Here is a 24,282-nt window from a genome sequence, read left to right as displayed (position 1 = left end):
GCTTTTTCCACCCGAAGTGTCCAGCTCCGTCGTGGTATGCCTCCATCACCATGGCTGCGTCTCTTCGTGGCACCACTACTTGCCAGAGTAGTTCATGCGTCCGGGAGTTGACCATTCTGCGGCACAACTTCCCCTTGTAAAGGAATAGTCGACTCTTCTCCGCCCATAGTTGTTTGGCTTCCTCCGGAGTGTCTGGTTCAAGGCGAGCCTCCGGCCGAGTCAGCATCTCCTTCACCAGTCGGACGGCAGGGTCGCTGTCTTGCGTTTCCGCCCAGTTGTAGTGGGGTAAGGGGTTCAACGTAGCAGCCTGCTTACCCCTTACCCGGTGGGAATACTGGATAGTCCCATGACGGTGGAACGCAGGGAGTTCAACTTCTTCCAGTCCCTCCGGATCTTCTCCTTCGTCCGGCAGGTTGGGCATCCTGGACAGGGCATCCGCGTTAGTATTGGAGCGTCCTGCCCGGTATTTGATTGTGAACTCGTAGTTGGACAGACGGGCCATCCACCTCTGCTCCAGGGCACCGAGTCTTGCCGTGTCCAGGTGTGTCAACGGGTTGTTATCCGTGTATACGGTGAACCGGGAAGAAGCGAGGTAATGCCTAAAGCGCTCAGTGATTGCCCATACTACGGCCAGGAACTCTAACTTAAATGAGCTGTAATTCTCGGGGTTCCTTTCGGTGGGTCGCAGTTTTCGGCTGGCGTAGGCGATTACTCGTTCCTTCCCCTGCTGGATCTGGGACAGTACGGCTCCTAGCCCGATGTTACTGGCGTCGGTGTAGAGAATAAAGGGCTGGCTATAATCCGGGTACGCCAGGATTTCGTCCCCCGTGAGGGCCATCTTCAGCTGGCGGAAGGACTCTTCTTCCAGCTCCTCCCATTTGAAGGGCGGCTTCTGGTTCTTGGCCTTCCGGGACTGGCCTATCAGGAGGTCCTGCATAGGTGCTGCCTTTTTGGTGAAACCGGGAATAAACCTTCGGTAGTAGCCTACCAACCCGAGGAACTGCCGCACTTCTTTTACGCTGGAGGGGCTTGGCCATTCCTTAATTGCGGTGATCTTATCAGGGTCGGGAGCCACTCCGTCAGCGCTCACCACGTGTCCCAGGTACTGCACCTTTGGTTTCAGGAGGTGACACTTGGAGGGTTTCACCTTTAGGCCGTAACTTGCCAGAGCTTCGAACACTTCCGCCAGGTGTTTCAGGTGGTCCTCATACGTCTTGGAATATACGATGACATCGTCCAGGTACAACAGGACCGTCTCGAAGTTTCTGTGGCCCAGACAACACTCCATTAGTCGTTGGAAGGTTCCCGGTGCGTTGCAGAGTCCGAACGGCATGCAGGTGAACTCGCTAAGTCCCATCGGGGTGGTGAATGCGGTCTTCTCCCGGTCCGCCTCTGCTACAGGAACCTGCCAGTACCCGCTAGTGAGATCCAAGGTGGAGAAGAAGTTAGCAGATCTTAAAGCAGCCAAAGACTCCTCTATCCTTGGTAAAGGGTACGCATCCTTGTGTGTGATACGGTTGATTTTCCGGTAATCTACACACATCCTCATAGTGTTGTCTTTCTTTTTGACTAAAACTAGTGGGGCTGCCCAGGGGCTACAGCTATCCCGGATTACCCCAGCCTCCTTCATGTCTCTAAGCATCCCCTTGGCGTGTTGGTAATGTGCAGGGGGTACGGGTCGATACCTCTCTTTTATGGGAGGATGATCTCCCGTGGGGATGCGGTGTTCTACCCCCTTGACTCGCCCGAAGTCTAACGGGTGTTTACTAAACACTCTCTCATACTCTTGAACCACCCGGTAGACTCCCTGTTTCTGGTGGGAGGGAGTGGAGTCAGTTCCCAAGTGTAGTTGCTGACACCAATCCTCCATTACTTTCTTAGAGCCGTTACCTTCCTCCGGGTGAGATGGAGGCAAGGGTTCCACAGACTGTATAGAGTTTTGGTTGATGGTATATAATTTGGCTAGCGTGGCATACCGGGGCAGGTACACTTCCCTCTCCCCGATATTGATTATGCGAACGGGCACCCTCCCATGGCGTACATTGACCACCCCCCGTGCTGTCAAAATGGTGGGCCTACTGTCTGAGTAAACTGGTTCTACCATTGCCTGGTAATCTCTACCTCTCAGACCAATAGCTGCCCGGCACCAAATCATCATTTCACTTTTTGGGGGCATGGCAATAGGAAAAGGGTCACACATTCTTACGCTACCAATCTCACCGCCGGAGAGTTCCACCTGTTGCCGTCGCATCAGTGACCGGATCTCTTTCTGGAGCACCCGCTGCTCGCCGGAGCTGGCGTTCTTGGCAACCTGCTGTAAAAGGAAAATCACCTCTGCAAGACAATTTTCAATTACATTAGTTCCTAGAGTTATTTTTGGGTGACTCTCATGTTTGTCAATATCTACAATGATCAGTCCCTGTGCTGCCAGTTCGACTCTACCAATTTTGATGGTCACCTCTTTAAATCCGATCTGTGGCACGGGCTGGCCATTGCTGGCGATGATACTCAAGTCGTCGTCAGGGTAGCGGGTAATATCCGAGTCATTCCAGTACTGCTTAAAGAGGACGTACGGGATGGTGGTGACCTGTGACCCGGTGTCCAGTAGGGCACTCATGGGAATGCCATCCAGTACCACAGGCAAGACTGGACGTCCTCCCACATATCTGTCGCGCCAGTTCAATGGGCCTGGTGATCTTTTTCCTGGGGGTTGGCCCTCTACCCCAGGTTGTGCCCGTTTAAAGAACAGTACCTTGCCATATGTCCAGGTTGATTGCAGCGGCGGCAGATGGGTCGTCCGTCCTCGCTGTATCGGTCACTGGGTCTGGGTCTTCCTCTGGCCGGTGGGGTCCTCCTTGGTCGACGCCACGGGATGTCCTCCGGTCCGGATGCCAGCTGGATCTTCCCTGGGGTGGAAGCCTGTAAAGACTGCACAGTTCGGGTTAGCGCAGCAACGCTCTTAGCTAGCTCTTGGACCTGATGGTGTAGGTCTGGAGCCGGGTCATTGTCCAAAGCCTGCGCATCAGCTCCCACAGGCCCTGCCGACAAGGGCGCCGCCTCCTGGTGGTAAGTGATAGCACGGCGCTTGTGGGTCACAACGCCACCCGGTGCCGGTTCTCGGAGCACCCGGATGGCTCTGTCCTTGAACTGTGCAAAGCCCAGATGGGGATCCTGTAAGGCCATTGCCCGCAACTGGGTTCGGTGGGTATTACAATACAGTCCCTCTATAAACTGTTCGGTCAACAGCCTGTCCTCGTTTCCCACTCCATCAGGGTCGGTCTGCTTAATGGCCCTCAGGGCCTCTTGTAGGTTTAGTGCATAGTCCCTTATACTCTCATGCGCTCGCTGCTTGCACCCGTAGAATCTAAGCTTAATCTCGGCTGAGGTGCGGGTATCAAAGGTGTCCTTCAGCCGGGTTAGTATCCCTGCGACAGTCTTCCTCCCAGGTGGCCAGGATTTTACTTCCCTTTTGGCTGCCCCGGTTAGTTGGGCCACCAGGATGCTCACTTTTTGCTCTTCTGTGAGGGGGTACACCTGGAAGAGGCTATCCAGCTTTTCTCTAAAGTCATGCAGGGTATGTGACTCCCCTGAGTACTGGGGTAGCCAAGCTGCTCCCGGGATATAGGGCATGGTGAAAGGCATGACCGCAGCAGCGGTAGCGCTGGCGGGGGTTGAGGCAGTGAAGCTCTCCTCCGTATCCGACATCTTCCTCCCCCCTAGTGGACCATGGCCTACCTTGCGATGATCCTGTTCCGTAGGCCGCGGCTCCGCAGTGGATCGTCAGGGTTGAGGACCTTCCGTCGCGCTCCGGTGACGTCGGCGTCTGCTGGGCTCCTTCCAGGATCTTACGCAACGTCCGGACGTGAGGCGGGGCTTCAGTTCTCGCGCGCTTTCGGAGTCCACGCCCCTCTTCTTCACGCGCGGCGTCCTCAAGATGGCGTCCAATGGCGGGAAAACTCCACGGATGGCGGGAAGAAGGCAGAAGATCGCGCCGGATGGCGGGAAACTTCACCGATGGCGGGAATCTTCACCACAGGTAAGTTTGAAAAGTCTCTTTTTCAGGCACGCAGTACCCGGTGGTTGCGGGCACGAAATCCTGCCGACTACGCCAAAGTTGACGCGCCCCTGGGCCTGTGTCGCGCTGCGGTGCGCACGCGGGAGCTTACCCGGAGCCGGATCCGTGGAGGGTTGTAGTCTCGTGGCGGTGACCCGGTCCGTGCCCAGGGAGTCAAACTAGACGGCAGTCTATTAGTAGTAAATAGTTGATGACTACGCCACCCGTTGAGTGCAGCCAGGAAGCTGCTGCTGCAGGGCAGACCGCTGAGGCCGGTGGTAGGATTGTGCAGCGTGATAGTATAACCCCCAACGGGAGGGGTATGGCCTCAGGGCAGCCGACGTGGATGATGGGGGTAGCAGGAACCACGCAGAGACGGTACGGTGTAGTTCAGGGTCTTTACTGGTAACAACGACAGACCCTCCCGGAGTACTTGCTAGCAAACGGGGCCTGGTCAGTCTTTGAGCAGATGGGATCTCCCCTGGCCAGGCGGAGTTGTAGGCCTCCCAAACTGACTGTACTCTTCTGGCTACCTTGCTAGAAGCTGATGTAAGTAGCCCACGTCCCTGAGTGTACCGTGTGGTGCTCACCCGTATGGCCGGTGACTCGGGGCCTTCTAATGGCTTCCGCTCCACGATGGCGGTGCTGGTCCCACGCGTGTGACCGTGCCTTCGGGCTTCTGGGCCAGAGGACCTGAAATCCCCTGCCCGACGGATTCTGCTGCTGGGTAGGAGTTAGTCCCCACAGCCTCGGACTCTGGGTCCGGTAAAGAATCTTCTTAGTCAGGGCGAGCTCTGAGCTGCCAGCCCCTGACTCCTTGTAACTCTGCTGTTTCCTATGCTGCTTCTTGTCTCCACTCTCCTTGTCTGACTCACCCTGCCTCAGCCCCGGGTTTATACAGGGGAAGTTCTTCCCCTCCCAAGACTGGGCAGGAGGTGTGGCATGCACAGGATCCCTGACCAAAGGACCTCCCACCTGCTCTCAGACATAATATCTCTATCACTGTGGCAACCAGACCCCTGGGGTGTCACACAGGCAACAAGCAGAAGAGACTTGTTTGGGATAAAGAACACAAGGAATGGACATCAGACCAGTGGAAATCTGTTCTTTGGTCTGATGAGTCCAAATTTGAGATCTTTTGTTCCAACCACTGTGTCTTTGTGCGACGCAGAAAAAGTGAACGGATGGACTCTACATGCCTGTTTCCCACCGTGAAGCATGGAGGAGGAGGTGTGATGGTGTGGGGGTGCTTTGCTGGTGACACTGTTGGGGATTTATTCAAAATTGAAGGCATACTGAACCAGCATGACTACCATAGCATCTTGCAGCGGCATGCTATTCCATCCAGTTTGCATTTAGTTGGACCATCATTTATTTTTCAACAGGACAATGACCCCAAACACACCTCCAGGCTGTGTAAGGGCTATTTTACCAAGAAGGAGAGTGATGGGGTGCTACGCCAGATGACCTGGCCTCCACAGTCACCAGACCTGAACCCAATCGAGATGGTTTGGGGTGAGCTGGACCGCAGAGTGAAGGCAAAAGGGCCAACAAGTGCTAAGCATCTCCTTCAATGTTGGAAGACCATTTCCGGTGACTACCTCTTGAAACACATCAAGAGAATGCCAAGAGTGTGCAAAGCAGTCATCAAAGCAAAAGGTGGCTACTTTGAAGAACCTAGAATATAAGACATATTTTCAGTTGTTTCTCACTTTTTTGTTAAGTATATAATTCCACTTGAGTTAATTCATAGTTTTGATGCCTTCAGTGTGAATGTACAATTTTCATAGTCAAGAAAATACAGAAAAATCTTTAAATGAGAAGGTGTGTCCAAACTTTTGGTCTGTACTGTATATCTATAATATACATCTGAACTAACAGTCCTTCTGAGGTGCATATTTTCAGTGGTGAAGGTAATAGCAGGAGTTAGGCAGGCAGGCAGGCAGGCAGTGTATGTGGCAGACTGCAGTGCATATAGTGCAAGAGGGTCCACTGAATGTCCCGTTAGTATAGGTATTTCACAACATATATATATCCATCTGAACTAACAGTCCTTCTGAGGGCTAATCCAGCTGCGTATAATCAGTGCTAGGCAGGAGTTAGGCAGACAGGCAGTGTATGTGGCAGACTGCAGTGCATATAGCGCAAGAGGCTCAATTGAACATCCTGTCTGCTGCTGCTGTAATAATTACAGATATTTGTAGACAGAGCCCCAGATATAAGGGGCCAGGGCAATTTTTTTTTTTATCTTAATCCTGGTTATTTGCTTAAAAATCAATCCAGAGTACACTATTTTCCTGCTCCATTTGCTTGTTAGCACTGTAGAATACAACCAGATCTGTTCCATATTTCAGTGATAAAAATCCAGAAATTTTAACTGAATGTGGAAAATATTGGCCTACTTTTCCACTCTGTTGCAGTGTGTCGGTCAAGCTATTCACACTAGGTGTCTGTGAAGAATAGTATTAGTAAATTACAGGCCTGCTATTTAAAACTGTGCTTCTCTGTCAGACATATCACATATAACAGTGTTCCAAAATCAGACATTTCTTCCATTTTCAATTCGTTGCAGTGTGTCAGTCAAGCTATTCACACTAGGTCTCTGTGTAGAATAATATTAGTAAATTACAGGCCTGCTATTTAAAACCATGGTTCTCTGTCAGACATATCACCTATAAAAGAGTTTCAAAATCAGCCATTTCTGCCTTCCATTTCATTGCAGTGTGTTGGTCAAGCTATTCACACTAGGTCTCTGTGGAATAATATTAGTAAATTACAGCCCTGCTATTTAAAACCGTGGTTCTCTGTCAGACATATCACCCATAACAGTGTTCCAAAATCAGCCATTTCTTCCATTTTCCTTTTTTTGCAGTGTGTCGGTCAAGCTATTCACACTAGATCTTTGTATAGAATAATATTAGTAAATTACAGGCATGCTATTTAAAACCATGGTTCTCTGTCAGACATATCACCTATAACAGAGTTCCCAAATCAGCCACCACCACCACCCTGTGTCCCACACGGTCAAGTCTCAGTAGCCATGAGTCTGGAAAGCATATTACTCACCCTGATCCTCCTTCCTCCCACCATGCTGAGTGCCCGGAGACAACTGATCCCAAACCTGGACACTCAGAAGAGCTGTTCACTTTTCCATTTGTAGATTCGGGCCACTCGCCCAGCCAGCTTCAAGCAAGTCAAGAGGAGAACGCGTGTAGCGATGCCCAAATATTGGAGCAGCCACGGTCACATGAAGGCAACGGTGGGAAAGTGCAATTACTGTCGCAAGACGTGGATGATGATGAGACACATTTGCCAGAAAGTCAGGAGGAGGACCAGGGTGCGGACGTGGAAGTCGAGGTGGTGGATGATATAGTAACTGACACAACCTGGCAGGGGGACATACAGAGCGAGGACAGCAGCACACAGGGGGAGGGAGGTGTAGCACCACAACAGGTAGGAAGAAGCAGTGTGGGGGCCGCAGACACAAGGTGGGAAAGCGTTCCTCGTAACGCCAACACAACGGAAGTTGCCAGTATAACTGTTAGGTCTTCCCGAGTCTGGTCTTTTTTAAAGACTCTGCAGATAACCTCAAAAAGGCCATTTGCACCACCTGCCAGACCAGAATCAGCAAGGGTAGCAAAACTAGCAGCCTGACCACCACCAGAATGATCAGGCACATGGCAGCAAAGCACCCGACTAAGTGGGACGAACCCCAGGGTCCAGAAACAGTGTCTGCGGGTGACACCACTGCTTCTTCCGCTGTTGTGCGTGCACGCCAATCCCCTGTCCATGGCGCATGCCAAGATGCCTCCCGCGCTGCATGTGTCATTGCTCACTCTCAACTAACACCATCAGCAAGCACGTCCACGTCCCTGTCCCAGCGCAGCGTTCAGTTGTCCCTACCCCAGTCCTTGGAACGCAAGCGCAAATACGCAGCCAAAGTCCCACAGGCCACATTACTAAATTCACACATTTCACGACTGCTTGCTCTCGAAATTTTGCCTTTTAGACTCGTGGAGAAGGAATCTTTCCACAACCTGATGGCGGCGGCCTTTCCTCGGTACTCGGTTCCCAACCACCACTATTTCTCCCGGTGTGCCTTCCCTGCATTACACGAGCACGTGTCCCACAACATTAGCCATGTCCTCAACAAAGCAGTTACTGGTAAAGTCCACCTAACCATGGACACGTGGACAAGTGCTTGTGGGGGCAGGGATGGTACATCTCGCTGACAGCACACTGGGTTAATATAGAGGAAGCCGGAACCCAGCCAGACCTAGGGAAGGAACACATCCTCCCGATGCCGAGGATTGCGGGCCCTGGGTCACTCAGGGTTACCCCCACATTCTACAGCTCCTGCACCTCCTCCTCCTCTTCAGCCTCCATTTCCGAAATGACCAAATCAGTCGCAAACTGAAAGCACTGCAGCACTGCCTCGGCCAAGCGGCAACAGGCTGTGCTGAAGCTAATATGCTTAGGTGACAAGCCACACACCGCTGAAAAGTTGTGGACAACTCTGAAAGTGCATCCAGATCTGTGGCTGACACCGCTGACCCTACAGCCAGGCATGGTCGTGTGTGACAATTACTGGAATCTGGTGGCGGCTCTGAGGCGAGGCGAGTTCACACTCGTACCATGCCTGGCCCATGTGCTTAACCTCGTGGTTCAGCGGTTTCTCAAAACCTACCTGGATCTGTCAGATCTACATGTCAAAGTACGCCGCCTGTGTGCCCATTTTAGAAAGTCGGCTCCAGCTTCCACTGCCTTTGCCGTGCTTCAGCAGCGTTTGCAGCTTCCAGTTCACCGACTGATCTGCGATGTCCCCACGCATTGGAACTTTACATTACAGATGTTGGGAAGGATTTGTGAGCAGAAGAGGGCAGTTGTTGACTACCAGCAAGGCCATCTGTATTCAGGTCAGACTCCACCCATAAGACCTCAGGAGTGGACATGGATGTCAGACATACAGTGGGTACGGAAAGTATTCAGACCCTTTTAAATTTTTCACTCTTTGTTTCATTGCAGCCATTTGTTAAATTCTAAAAAGTTCATTTTTTTTTCTCATTAAAGTACACTCTGCACCCCATCTTGACTGAAAAAAAAACAGAACTGTAGAAATTTTTGCACATTTATTAGAAAAGAAAAATTTAAATATCACATGGTCATAAGTATTCAGACATTTTGCTCAGACACTCATATTTAAGTCACATGCTGTCAATTTCCTTGTGATCCTCCTTGAGATGGTTCTACTCCTTCATTGGAGTCCAGCTATGTTTAATTAAACTGATAGGACTTGATTTGGAAAGGCACACACCTGTCTATATAAGACCTCACAGCTCACAGTGCATGTCACACCAAATGAGAATCATGAGCTCAAAGGAACTGCCCAAGGAGCTCAGAGACAGAATTATGGCAAGGCACATATCTGGCCAAGACCACAAAAGAATTTCTGCAGTACTCAAGGTTCCTAAGAGGACAGTGGCCTCCATAATCCTTAAATGGAAGAAGTTTGGGATCACAAAATGTCTTCCTACACCTGGCAGTCCAGCCAAACTGAGCAATCGTGGGAGAAGAGCCTTGGTTAGAGAGGTAAAGAAGAACCCCAAGATCACTGTGGCTGAGCTCCAGAGTTGCAGTGGGGAGATGGGAGAAAGTTCCACAAAGTCAACTATCACTGCAGCCCTCCACTAGTCGGGCCTTTATGCCAGAGTGGCCGACGGAAGTCTCTCCTCATTGCAAGACATATGAAAGCCCGCATAGAGTTTGCTCAAAAGCACATGAAGGACTCCCAGACTATGAGAAATAAGATTCTCTGGTCTGATGAGATGAAGACAGAACTTTTTGGTAATAAGTCTAAGTGGTATGTGTGGAGAAAACGAGGCACTGCTCATCACCTGCTCAATACAATCCCAACAGTGAAATATGGTGGTGGCAGCATCATGCTATGGGGGTGTTTTTCAGCTGCAGGGACAGGACGACTGGTTGCAATTGAAGGAAACATGAATGCGGCCAAGTACAGAGATATCCTGGATGAAAACCTCTCCCAGAGTGCTCTGGACCTCAGACTTGGCCGAAGGTTCACCTTCCAACAAGACAATGACCCTAAGCACACAGCTAAAATAACAAAGGAGTGGCTTGAGAAAAACTCTGTGACCATTCTCGACTGGCCCAGCCAGAGCCCTGACCTTAACCCAATTGAGCATCTCTGGAGAGACCTGAAAATGGCTGTCCATCAACGTTCACCATCCAACCTGATGGAACTGGAGAGGATCTGCAAGGAAGAATGGCAGAGTATCCCCAAATCCAGGTGTGATAAACTTGTTGCATCATTCCCAAGAAGACCCATGGCTGTACTAGCTCAAAAGGGTGCTTCTACTCAATACTGAGCAAAGGGTCTGAATTCTTATGACCATGTGATATTTCAGGGTTTTTTTTTTAATAAATTTGCAAAAATTTCTACATTTCTGTTTTTTTTCAGTCAAGATGGGGTGCAGAGTGTACGTTAATGAGAAAAAAAATGAACTTTTTAGAATTTACCAAATGGCTGCAATGAAACAAAGAGTGAAAAATTTAAAGGGGTCTGAATACTTTCTGTACCCACTGTATGTACCATCCTCCAAAACTTTGAGGACTCCACCAAGATGGTGAGCGGCGATGATGCCATAATTAGCGTCACCATCCTGCTTCTCTGTCTTCTGAAACGCTCTCCGCTCACAATTAAAGAGGATGCATTGCAGGCGGAGCACAATGAGATGGAGCAAGGAACCATGCAGGGTGATTCCACACAGCCCAACCTCATCTCATCTCAACGTGGATTGGGTGACAAGGAGGAGGAAGAACAGGAGCTAGTTTCCTGCGCAACTGTCATACTGTCTGTTCAACGGGGATGGCCTGAGGACAGGGAGGAGGAGGAGGTGGAGGATGAGGAGGAGAGCATGATCAGTTGTCCTCTTGGTGAGGACACAAAAGTCTTGCCTGTTAGCAGTCTGGCACACATAGCTGAGTCTGTTACACTGCCTTTCCCGTGACCCTCGCGTAGTCCAAATTTTGGGTGACAGTCATTACTGATTGGTGACACTTCTAGACCCATGCTACAAGGAGAACTTTCTATTTCCTTGCAGGACAGACCTAATAAAATGGTGCAGTACGATAAGACCCTTGTTGTGGAAATATTTAAAAAATTTCCCACCTGAAAACACTGGCTGCAGAGGTCACAGTTCTTTGGACAAACAAGGAGTACAGGTGAGAGAGATGAGAGAGACACAAATGCAATCCAGCAGAGGCAGATGAACACTGTCAAAGTTCTGGGACAGTTTTCTCAGACCCTCCCATCGCACAGGCCCTGGGGCGCGGAGTACTCTCCCAAGGAGGGAAAAGTTTCAGAAGATGGTGAGGGAGCCAACCGTACCAACGTCCTCCGTGATTCCTCTGTGCCTTATAATTATTGGGTATCCAAGCTGGACACATGGCATGAACTGGCTCTCTACGCCTTGGAAGTCATGGCCTGCCCTGCTGCTAGCATTTTGTCAGAGCGGGTTTTTAGTGCCGCCGGTGGAATTATAACCGATGGGCGCATCCGCCTGTCAACTGAAAATGCTGACAGGCTAACTCTTATAAAAATGAACAAGGGCTGGATTGGGTCAGACTTCTCAACACCACCGAATGATAGCAGCGTAACATAAACTCAAATACAGTGGTTTTTTTTGGGAGGTCTAACTCTATTCCCATGCACCTCTGTCTTCACACCCAGACATGGGCATACGCTTCCTGATTTTGTCTATTTGCTGTTGTCCTCCTCCTTCTCCTCATCCTCCACATCCTCCTCCATTTCACCACCGTATCTACCATATCACCATATCTACGTCTCTTGCAAGGGACATTGGAGTTCCTCCAAATTTTTGGCAGGCGTTGCATTCATTGCATAGGCAAACAATATGGAAGACCCACTTCCTAATAATGGGAGCATTGTTTTCAGGAGGCCCTCCGACCTCTACGTCTCTTGCAAGGGGCATTGGAGTTCCTCCAAATTTTTGGCAGCCGTTGCCCTCACTGCATAGGCAAACAGTATGGGAGACCCACTTCCTATTAATGGGAACATTGTTTTCAGGAGGCCCTCTGACCTCTACGTCTCTTGCAAGGGGCATTGGAGTTCCTCCAAATTTTTGGCAGCGTTGCATTCACTACATAGGCAAACAGTATAGGAGACCCACTTCCTAATAATGGGAAAATTGTTTTCAGGAGGCCCTCCGACCTCTACTTCTCTTGAAAAGGGCATTGGAGTTCCTCCAAATTTTTAGCAACCATTGCATTCACTGCATAGGCAAACAGTATGAGAGACCCACTTCCTAATAATGGGAACATTGTTTTCAGGAGGCCCTCCGACCTCTACGTCTCTTGCAAGGGGCATTGGAGTGCCTCCAACTTTTTGGCAGCCGTCGCATTCACTGCATAGGCAAACAGTATGGGAGACCCACTTTCTAATAATGGGAACATTGTTTTCAGAAGGCCCTCCGACCTCCACGTCTCTTGAAAGGGGCATTGGAGTTCCTCCAAATTTTGGGCAGCCATTGCATTCACTATATAGACAAACAGTATGGGAGACCCACTTCCTAATAATGGGAACATCATTTTCAGGAGGCCCTCTGACCTCTACGTCTCTTGCAAAGGGCATTGGAGTGCTTCCAAATTTTTGGCAGCCATTGCATTCACTGCATAGGCAAACAGTATGGGAGACCCATTTCCTAATAATAGGAACATTATTTTTAGGAGGCCCTCCGACCTCTACGTCTCTTGAAAGGGACACTGGAGTTCCTCCACATTTTTGGCAGCCGTTGCATTCAGTCCATAGGCAAACAGTATGGGAAACCCACTTCTTTTTAATGGGAACATGCCGTATTCGTTACTGTAGCACCGCTCCATGTGTCTTTAAATTGTTAGTACGGTTTTTCCTAAATTTTGTCAGCCGTTGGACTCACTGTATACCCTATAACTGGATAGCAGACCCTCTCCTTTCTAATGGGAACATGCCGTTAGTGTGGCCCAGCTCTATGTGTCTTTAAAGGGAACCTGTCACGTCCTATCTACTATCTACACTGCCCCCAATGCTTTGTTAGTGATGCAATGTGCACCACTAACAAGCTTTTTTCATTAAAATCAGTGGTAGTATAATGATTTTATAACATTATATATACTTTGTCCTACCTGCTGTATTCAGCAGGTGTGATCCTGCTATTCATTCATGGGCAGCACTGCATTCAGTCACTGCTGGCGCCGCCCATGTATTTGAATACTGCTCCCGGCAAGGTTGCGTCTAGATCGGAGTTGATTTTTTGAGGCCCTCACTTCAGCAACTATGATCTAGTCTCCTCAGCAGTAAAGTGTCTAGATCGAAGGTGATTTTTTTGTGGTCCTCACTGAATACAGCAGGTAGGACAAAGTATATACACTGCTCAAACAAATAAAGGGAACACTTAAACAACAGAATATAACTCCAAGTAAATCAAACTTCTGTGAAATCAAACTGTCCACTTAGGAAGGAACACTGATTGACAATCAATTTCACATGCTGTTGTGCAAATGGAATGGACAATAGATGGAAATTATTGGCAATTATCAAGACACACTCAATAAAGGAGTGGTTCTGTAGGTGGGGACCACAGTCCACATCTCAGTACCAATGCTTTCTGACTGATGTTTTGGTCACTTTTGAATGTTGGTTGTGCTTTCACACTCGTGGTAGCATGAGACGGACTCTACATCCCACAGAAGTTGCTCAGGTAGTGCAGCTCATCCAGGATGGCACATCAATGTCACTCCAGCAGGGAAAGCGTCCTGTCGTGGAATACGCAATGGAATTTCAGAGGTGGGTGCTGGACACTACATGGTGCGACTAGGCAAGGTACGCAGTGTTTAGGAGGGATTTATCCGCTGCAATTAAGGACGAACTGGCTCAAGGAGAGTCACCTGTTGCCCTGGGTGACTTCATAAATCATTGTATCCGGATAGATATCCATCTCGCAGAACGTCGGCAAGAGAGATGGGCAGATTCTAACTGTAATAACTTGGCCATTATTACTGCATTCAAAGAATGGAGACACCTGCTACAGGGGTCATCCCAACAGATTGTCATACTTACAGACCACCGTAATCTCAAATTCATGTGGTCGGAAAGGTGTATAAAACCCAGACAGGCCCAGTGGAATCTCTTTCTCCATCAGTTTAATTTTATTATTTCCTATAGGCCGGGCTCTCGCAATGGGAAAGCCGATGCATTGTCTAGAATTCACTCGGTTGACGTAACTCTGGCTTCACCTCCGAGAACCATACTCTCGTAAAGTAATTTTATAGGCGTGTTACACAATCAAGATCTACTAACGAATATTAAGGAGGCATACGCTACAGATCCGTTTCTGATTCAACCACCCTGTCAGGTAAATCTAACCTTGAAAAACAGACTTTGGTTCCAGGGACAGAGCCTGCATATCCCGGAAACGGTTAGATTAAGTGTACTAAAATTAATGCATGACTCTAAGATTGCTGACCATAGAGGTGTCCAGAAGACTCAGGAATTCATGTCTCGCTTCTTTTGGTGGCCGACCTATCGGAAAGACGTTCAGCATTACGTTTCATCATGTGAGGTATGTGCAAGATCAAAAGTTCCCTGCTCCTCACCTACTGGATTGTTACAACCCCTTTCTATTCCATCTCATCCCTGGGGGTCTATTTCAATGGATTTTATCGTAGAGTTGCCTACGTCAAAAGGAAAGAACACTATTCTAGTAGTAGTCGACCAGTTAACCAAGGCTGCTCATTTCATTCCCTGTACCGGTTTACCAACAGCCAAACAGACAGCGGATCTTATCTTACAAAATGTTTTTCGGCTACATGGAGTTCCTAATGAAGTGGTATCGGATCGAGGGGTTTAATTTACCTCAAGATTTTGGCGAAGCTTTTGTGCTGCTCTGGACATCAAGGTAAATTTGTCATCTGCTTTCCATCCGCAGTCCAACGACCAAACTGAACGGACCAATCAGACCTTGGAGCAGTACCTGCATTGTTACGTATGCCACTTACAAGATGATTGGATGAACTTACTCCCGTTGGCCGAATTCACGTATAACAATTCACAGAGTGCATCCACCAAACAGTCTCCGTTCTTTGCTAACAAGGGGTACCATCCCAGCATTCTCCCTCGATTCCCGATAGACACGTCTGTACCCGCAGTAGCCGCCCAGATTACGCTTCTTCAACAGAATTTGGAGGTTTTGAAACAAACGCTGGCTACAGCTCAAGAGAGATACAAGAGGGCGGCTGACAGGTTCCGTAAGCCAGCACCGACATACAAGGTAGGAGACATTGTTTGGCTTTCAAAAAAAAACTTAAAACTAAGGGTTCCAACGTCTAAACTGGGGCAGAAGTATATTGGGCCATACAAAATCAGCGGCGTAGTAAGTTCTGTAGCCTGCCGACTCAAGTTGCCGAGATCTCTGAAAATACACCCTGTTTTTCATGTCTCCCTGTTTAAACCAGTAGTACCAAATCCCTTTCCCGGACGTACACCTGTTCCACCTGATCTGGTTCTTATTGAGAGGGCAAGAAGAATTTGTTGTGGAGGGGATCATCGATTCTCGGATCCATAGGAAACGACTGCAGTATTTGGTAAAATGGCAAGGGTACCCATCGGAGGAGAATTCCTGGGAGCCTCAGGAGAATATTCACGCTACCAGCCTGATCGAACAGTTCCACCGCAGATACCCCAATAAACCGTCTCTGAGGTCGTCCGGAGGACATCTTTTAAGGGGGGAGTAATGTAAGGATCTGAACCATATACCTGTTCTGCCTGGTTTTGCCCTTATCCAAGATGGAGTTGACAGCTTCACGGGGCCATCTTGTTTCCTGTCTGACATTTTCTGCTTCCTGTTTGCTGGATATATAAAGGGACTCCGTCCACTATACCTTTGCTTGTGTATCACGTGCTTCACCTGTTGCCAAGCTTGGAGGACTTGTATTGTACTTGCCTCTTCTCTTCATCGGGGTTCCCCGTCTGCAACTCATCTACTGTTCGTCTGAAGATTCAACTCGTTCTGATCTGCTCTGCATCCATCTCCATTGCGGCTTGCTCCCCGCAAGGAGCCCAGTCCGGGCTCCGGATCTTTGGACTACTTTCCAGCCCGACAGTCTGCCTACAGTCCTGCCCGCCAGTCTGTCTATGGGCCCTGCCCGCCTGCTTACTTGGAAGCACCTGCCTGTTACCAGTTGTGCCCGCCAGCTTGCCTACCCGGAGTGCCTGTCTACCTGGACCACCCGTCAGCCTGCCTGCCGTACCCTTCCGCTGTACCGGTCAGCTCCTGCCTTCTGACCCGTGGGAATCACCTGCTCTCATACAAGGTCGGTCCCAGAGTGGCACCTGGTCCCTCTGCTCGGTCTCTCCCTGGTTCACGGAGTCAACTGAGCCGCCGTGCGACCTTGGTCAGGCCGAGTTGATACTTAGTCACGCCCCTCTGGTCCCTCCTAGCACCGCAGCACAGAGGTTCCACCACCCGGATCCGTAACAGTTTTCACTCTGACCCATGCCATCGGTCTCCATAGCCTCCGGAGTATATACTTGACATGAAGGCATTGAAGCTATGGACTGGCCCGCACGTTCCCCAGACCTGAATCTGATTGAGCACATCTGGGACTGTTGGCAGCGGATCATTCAGGATACTCTCAGGCTGTGTGCCCACGATGCGTTTTTTAAGCGTTTCCGCAGCTTCAAAAACGCTGCAGAAATGCTTAAAAAACGCATGGTAGAAGGCCTGCCATGTTCCCCAATGATAATCCGCATGTGCTGTGCACATGCTGCGGAAATTTCCGCTGCAGGTTATCATTGCGGAAAAAACGCAGCACTACCAATTATTTTGCAGAAGCGCTGCGTTTTCGCCGCCATTGACTTGCATTGAATCGCATGGATTACGCATCACTGTATATGTAGATGCGGAATCCAAGTGTTTCAATGTGCGGATGGTACCCGGGTGTGGAGGACAGGAGACTCTCCTCCGGACCCAGGTACCATAGTACCTGTAAAAAAAAAGAATAAAATAAAAAATAAATATTATATTTACCTTCTGATGGCCCCCGCTGCGCTTGTCCTCCCTTGCCGGCAGATCGCGGTGGACTGAAAGACCTGCACTGACGTCATAGTTATGGGACGGCAGGTCCTTCAGTAGAGTGTACCGCGAGCGGCCGGCAAGCCAGGACGGAGCGAAGCAAGACTCCGGGGGCCATCAGAAGGTAAGTATAGATTTATTTTTTTATTTTTAAACATTCTTTACGGTCACACTATATAAATCCATGCCGTTGGCATGGATTTATATAGTGTGACCAAGCTGACAAGCACTTTCCAAGTGATGCTAAAATCGCTTGGAAAGCGCTTGACAACCCGCATCCGGAAATGCATGTGAAGAACGCTTCACATCCGCATGTCCCTGGCAGGAAAAACGCATGTACAATCCGCATGTACAATCCGCATGTACAATCCGCATGCGTTTTTTCTGCCAGGGAGATGCAGAAACGCTCAGGAAAAAATCCGGAGCATTTCTGCATCGTGGGCACATAGCCTTAAAGCGTGTTGACAACAGAACAAAGCTTTAATTAGCTATAAACAGGTACAGATATGATAGGCTTTGTGGAATCAGGAATATACATATCTTAAGTGTCTCTGCAGCATCAGCAGGCTGCTTCACCTCTCATGCACAGACACAGGAAACTGAACACAGTCACATGGTCATTTCTGTGTGTGAGCCTCTGGGAGTTTTTTTTTTTAACTTTATAGACAATACACAAACATAGCAATAGAACATTTACATACACAGGAATGGAGTTGTTGCACTAAACATATTCCAACACCCCCACTCAACAACTACTTATCCTGTTAGTTCCATTGCAGTTCTGAAGTCCTCAAACTTGGCTCTTGACAATGGCTTTGTCATACCATCAGCTAACATCTTGTCAGACTCGCAATAAAGAAACTCTAGTACACCACGTTCTATTAAGTCACGTAAGTGGTGATGTTTAAAGTCGGTGTTTAGTCCTTGCACTAATCTTCTCACTGCTGGCAAGTTTAATACATCCTTGGTTGTCCTCATAGATAACTGTTGGCTGAGCTAGTGGCTTGCCGAAATCTTCCAAAAGTTGTTTCAACCAAATAACTACTTGACTTGTATAAACAGGTGACACATATTCTGCTTCTGTAGAAGACAATGCGACTGACACTTGTTTTCTGCCGGACCAAGAAATTGAATTTTCTCCTAACTTGATCAAGTAACCACTTGTGGATTTCCGATCACTTCTATCTCCAGCCCAATCTGTATCCACATAACCTCTGAGAGTGAGATCTCCTGATGCAGATATCTTAAGATTTAGCCTTTGAGTTTCCTTAAGATATTGTAGAATTCTCTTAGTTGCATTCCAGTCTCTTTGGCATGGCTTGCTTACACGTCGGCAGAGAATTCCAACTGCGGCTGTAATATCTGGACGAGTTGTGGTTGCTATATACAGAAGTGCCCCCACTGCTTGTCTGTAACTCTCATTGGTGGGTAGCAGATCTTCCTCTCCTTCCAACTTTAAGTAGGATGGATCCATTGGTGTTGACGCACCTTTAGCTTCTGACAGTCCAAATTGGTTCAGGATTGCGGAAATTTATCCACTTCTGCTTCTCGTGGACAGGCAGTTTTTTCATCTCTTGCCATGACTGTGGTTCTGGCTCAAGAAGTGTTCTGACCATATAAGAAAGGCATCTAGCTGGGATACCTTTGTTTGGTCTTTCTGATCTCCTGACTGGAGGTTGACTTGGTTCTTCTGTTTCTTTCTTGCTGGCTTCAGAGCTTATCCAGACTTCAGTGTTTTCTTTTTCAGTGCCTGGGTTTGGTGATTGAGATTCTTGTTCTTGTTTCTTGGCTTGAATGACTGGTGTAACTTCATGTAATTTGAGCGAAACTGAGTTCTCATCAATCACTATGTCTCTGCTGATTGTTACTGTGTTGGTCTCTGGGTGCAAGATTCTGTATCCCTTTTGAGTTTCGCTATAGCCCACCAGGACTCTTTGCTTTGCATGTAATTCCCACTTGGAACATTTTTCTTTGGGAACATACACAAACTTTTTGCTTCCAAATATCCTTAGGTGCTTCAGGTTAGGCTTCTCACAATTTCATAGCTCATATGGAGTTTTATTTGTGGCTTTACATGGCAGTCTGTTTTGAAGATAGCAAGCTGTCGTGATGGCTTCTCCCCATTACGTTGTAGGTAGATTCGCATCAAACAACATACTTCTTCTGTAGCGTCGGTGTCCCTGCCCCCTGCTAGGCAGGGACGCTGTTCCCCTCACCTCTCCACTCCTTGCCCAGCGTCTACCTCCCGCTCTGCTGGCAGCGCGCGCTGCTTCCCGGCCACTGTGCTTAGGGCGCGCGCGCGCTCCCCCTCTCTTAAAGGAGCCGTGCGCGCCGTCCTAAGGAGTCCCCGGCCAATGGCCGGAGGGCCTCACCATATATAAGGCACCTCCTCCAAAATGAAGGTGCCCGAGCAATGTTGTTGCAAAGCCTTCACTCTGCTTCAGCCCTCAGGTCCCGTTACCAGTTACCTGCCAGTCACCTGCCAGATTCCTGCTTTTTACCTGCCAGTCACCTGCCAGATTCCTGCCTGTTACCTGCCAGATTCCTGCTTGATACCTGCCTGATATCCGCTTACCTGCTTGCAAGCCTGCGGTCCGACGGTCTGCCTTCCGACACCTGTCAGTCTGTCTATGGACCAGCCTGCCCGCTCACCTGGGAGCGCTCATCTGCTACCTGCCTGCTAGCCTACCTGGAGGCTCCGCCGTCACTTGCCGTGACCACCTACCTGTCCAGAGACTCTTGCCTGCTCACCTGGGAGCGCTCACCTGCTACCTGTCTGCTAGCCTACCTGGAGGCTCTGCCGTCACTTGCCGTGACCACCTGCCTGTCCAGAGACTCTTGCCTGCTCACCTGGGAGCGCTCACCTGCTACCTGTCGGCTAGCCTACCTGGAGGCTCTGCCGTCACTTGCCGTGACCACCTGCCCGTCCAGAGACTCTTGCCCGCTCACCTGGGAGCGCTCACCTGCTACCTGCCTGCTAGCCTACCTGGAGGCTCTGCCGTCACTTGCCGTGATCACCTGCCTGTCCAGAGACTCTTGCCTGCTCATCTGGGAGCGCTCACCTGCTACCTGTCTGCTAGCCTACCTGGAGGCTCTGCCGTCACTTGCCGTGACCACCTGCCTGTCCAACGACTCTCGCCCGCTCACCTGGGAGCGCTCACCAGTCACCTGCCTGCTGACCTTCTACCCAGAGACTGTCCCTGTCACTTGCCGTGAGTACCCGTCCTTCTACTCAGAGACTGTCCCTGTCACTTGCCGTGACTACCTGCCCTTCTACCCAGAGACTGTCCCTGTCACTTGCCGTGACTACCTGCCCGTCTTCCCTGGGAGCCACCCGCTTCCTTACAAGGACCGCCCCCTTGTATAGTTGCTCAGAGGTTCCGCCTCCCAGACCCGTTACATCTTCCACTTTCACAGAGAGTGCGGTTCTTTCTCTCTGCAATGCCATTCTGTTCTGGGTTGTATGGGATGGTTGTCTGGAACACCATTCCATTCTTTTTCAAAATGGTTTGCACCTTACCACTTGTATATTCAGTCCCATTATGTGCACGCAGGGCTTTTGGCATTCTTCCAAATTTGTTAAATACTACGGCAAGATATTCTTCAAGTTTCTGTGGAACTTCATCCTTACTGTGAAGCAGGTAGACGACTGTATATCTGGAGTAGTCATCAATAAATATGAGAAGATATCGCTTCTTGCTTGGAGTTTGAACACTCATTGGACCGCAAACATCTGTGTGTATCAAATCCAGTGGCTGTGCAGATCTAGGGGTGCTTACTTTAGGAAAGGATTTTCTGGACATTTTCCTTTTAAGACAGCTAGTGCACTTCATCATTTGACTACATTGCTTGATTTCCACACCATGTGCAAAATGACCTAGCTTCTGTTACGGATCCGGGTGGTGGAACCTCTGTGCTGCGGTGCAAGGAGGGACCCAGAGGGGCGTAACTAAGTATCAACTCGGACCGACCTAGGTCGTACGGCGGGTAACGACTCCGTGACCAGGGAGGGACCGAGCAGAGGGACCAGGTGCTACTCTGGGGACGATCTTGTAAGAGAGCAGGTGACTCCCACGGGTCAGATGGCAGAGACTGACCAATACTGCAGATGGGCACAGCAGGCAGGCTGACGAGAGGTCCGGGTAGATGAACTGGCAGAGACAGCAGGCGACAGGCGGGAGCCTCTAGGTAGGCTGTCAGGTGGTCACTGCAAGTGACGGGAAGGAGCCTCCGGGTAGGCTGACAGGTGGTCACGGCAAGTGACAGGCGGGAGCCTCTAGGTAGGCTGTCAGGTGGTACGGCAAGTGACGGGCAGGAGCCTCCAGGTAGGCTGACAGGTAACAGGCAGGTACTTCCAGGTATGCAGGCGGACATAGCCCATAGACAGACTGGCGGACTGAACGGAAGACAGACTGTCGGGCTGGAGAGTAGTCAGACTGGCGGACTGGACTGATAGTCAGGCTGGCGGGCAGGACTAGTAGTCAGGCTAGCAGCGGGACCTGAGGGCTGAAGCAGAGATAAGTACACTGTGCATCAACTATTGCTCGGGCACCTCCATATTGGAGGAGGTGCTTTATATATGGGAGGACCTCCGGCAATTGGCCGGGGACTCCTTAGGGCGGTGCTCACGGCTCCTTTAAGAGGGAGGGAGCGCGCGCATGTGCGCCCTAAGCACAGTGCCCGGGAAGCTGCATGCGCCTGCAGAAGCAGGAAGAGGAGCGCTGGAGGACGCCGGGCAGGGAAAGCGGTGGTGAGATGGATGGCATCTCTGCCTGGCAGGGGGCAGAGACGCCGATGATACAGCTTCCTTATGGCTTCTGGGTCTCTGTGCCCAAGACGTCTGTGCCATATATGGATACAGTTTTTATGCAGATCTTGTCTAGCACTGTACACTCTTTCTTTGCATTTTAGCTGATAAAGTTCATTATGGATTTTTCCTTCTGCAAGAGTGTGACCCTTCTTTGATATAATGCAACTGTTGTCTTTAAAAGTAACTACATTCCCTTTTTGCGTAAGCTTTTTTACTGACAGAAGATTGCTTTCAAGACTGGGAACATAGAGAACATCCTTTACTGGGATCTTTCTGCTTTGTGCTGAGGAAACTGGACAGTGGAGGTAGCAGTCTCCTACTCCTTCTGAAGTCATATATTGACCATTAGATAAGATGACATTTTCTGACTTGCTTTCATCAAGGTCAGTGAAGAAATCCTTGTTATTTGTCATATGGCTGCTAGCACCAGAGTCTATACACCACATATGCTTTGCAGATTAGCCTGTACTGGTATTAAATGCAGTTTCAACACATGCAGACTTTTCCTCTACAGCTGTTTTCACCTTTTGATCACTGTTCTGCTTTTTAAGCTGACTCATTCTTGCTTTCCAAATTCTGCAGTCTGCTTTAAAGTGACCAGGCATTCTACAGACAAAACATTCATGAGTTTCCCTTAGATTGCTCTTATTTTTAGGAAAGTCCTGTGTCTTTAATGCTGTTTCTTCTCTAGATTCATTACTGCAGCTTACATTGTGCGTTTTTCGCTTGAATTCATCTACAAGCTTGCCTTTGATATATTCTAGTGTGAGCTCATCATCTGGCCGTGCATCTAGTGCAGTGACAAGTGTGTCATAATTTTCTGGAAGACCACTTAATAGTAGTGCAGCAACATGAAAGTCTTTAATTTATTCTCCAATGCCCCTGAGACGCTCCACAATCTCTAGGGTGTTTCTTATATAGTCCTCCATATTCTGCCCATCACTTAGGTTAGACTGATACAGTTTTCTCATGAGGTAAAGCTTATTGCTGAGATTTGATCTTTCATGCACTTTCTGTAATTCATCCCACATCTCTTTTGCAGTTGCACATTTGCATATATGCACAATCTGATCATCATCTACACTGAGGGAGATAGTGCTTTGTGCTTTCTGATCCTTCTCTAGCCAATCATCCGGTAATGGATGAGGCACTTGTTCCTGCGTATATTTCAACGTACCTTCTCGTATGAGCAGCATTTTCACCTTAAATTTCCAAGATTGATAATTCTGATTGGTGAGACTTTGCGCTGAGAACTTGCAGTGATCCCTGCTTGTGGACATCTTCTCTGTTGCACTGTGCCTCTTTTGTTTTGGACTTCTGTTGCTGTATTACTCTTCTGTGTCACTCCTGGAGCTCTGTGTCACACTGGGCCCTTAACCTGTTGGCAGCGGATCATTCAGGATACTCTCAAAGCGTGTTGACAACAGAACAAAGCTTTAATTAGCTATAAACAGGTACAGATATGATAGGCTTTGTGGAATCAGGAATATACATATCTTAAGTGTCTCTGTGCAGCATCAGCAGGCTGCTTCTCCTCTCATGCACAGACACAGGAAACTGAACACAGTCACATGGTCCTTTCTGTGTGTGAGCCTCTGGGAGTTTTTTTTTTTTTTTTTTACTTCATAGACCATACACAAACCTAGCAATAGAACATTTACATACACAGGAATGGAGTTGTTGCACTAAACATATTCCAACAGGGACATCATGTCTCGCTCCATTCACCAACGTCACGTTGCACCACAGACTGTCCAGGAGTTGGCGGATGCTTTAGTCCAGGTCTGGGAGGAGATCCCACAGGAGACCATCCGCAACCTCATCAGGAGCATGCCCAGGCGTTGTAGGGAGGTCATAGAGGCACGTGGAGGCCACACACAATACTGAGCCTCATTTTGACTTGTTTTAAGGACATTACATCAAAGTTGGATCAGCCTGTAGTGTGTTTTTCCACTTTCATTTTAGAGGTGACTCGAAATCCAGGCCTCCATTGGTTAATAAATTTGATTTCCATTGATGATTTTTGTGTGATTTTGTTGTCAGCACATTCAACTTTATACAGAACAAAGTATTCAATGAGAATATTTCATTCATTCTGATCTAGGATGTGTTATTTGAATGTTCCCTTTATTTTTTTGAGCGGTGTATAATGTTATAAAATCATTATACTACCACCGATTTTAATGAAAAAAGCTTGTAGTGATGCACATTGCATTACTAACAATGCAATGGGTGCAGTGTAGATAGCAGATAGGACGTGACAGGTTCCC

General features: G+C 48.9%; 1 protein-coding gene across 1 annotated transcript; it reads right to left on the bottom strand.

Annotated features, from left to right (window-relative positions):
* Window positions 1-18,106: 18,106 nt before the first annotated feature.
* LOC141167311 (uncharacterized) lies at window positions 18,107-23,292 on the bottom strand. Its single transcript, XM_073654736.1, has 2 exons — window positions 23,190-23,292; window positions 18,107-18,714 (listed from the first exon to the last, which is right to left on the bottom strand). Exons 1-2 carry the CDS (start codon window positions 23,290-23,292, stop codon window positions 18,107-18,109), a joined length of 711 nt encoding a protein of 236 aa, XP_073510837.1.
* Window positions 23,293-24,282: the final 990 nt, after the last annotated feature.

This window comes from Phyllobates terribilis, unplaced genomic scaffold (genome assembly GCF_046119375.1).
Source record: "Phyllobates terribilis strain yellow unplaced genomic scaffold, ASM4611937v1 Scaffold_11__3_contigs__length_659146591, whole genome shotgun sequence".
NCBI classification, from domain to species: Eukaryota; Metazoa; Chordata; class Amphibia; order Anura; family Dendrobatidae; genus Phyllobates; species Phyllobates terribilis.
The sequence above is the reverse complement of the archived record's forward strand: the minus strand, read 5'-3'. Positions and strand labels throughout refer to the sequence as shown.

Excerpts from the sequence above, each read along its gene's own strand:
- LOC141167311 (XM_073654736.1), bottom strand. The coding sequence starts at position 23,292 with ATGTCCACAAGCAGGGATCACTGCAAGTTCTCAGCGCAAAGTCTCACC. Across the intron at positions 18,715-23,189 it reads AATGCTGCTCATACGAGAAG|AATTTGGACTGTCAGAAGCT; the intron begins GTACGTTGAAAT and ends CAATCCTGAACC.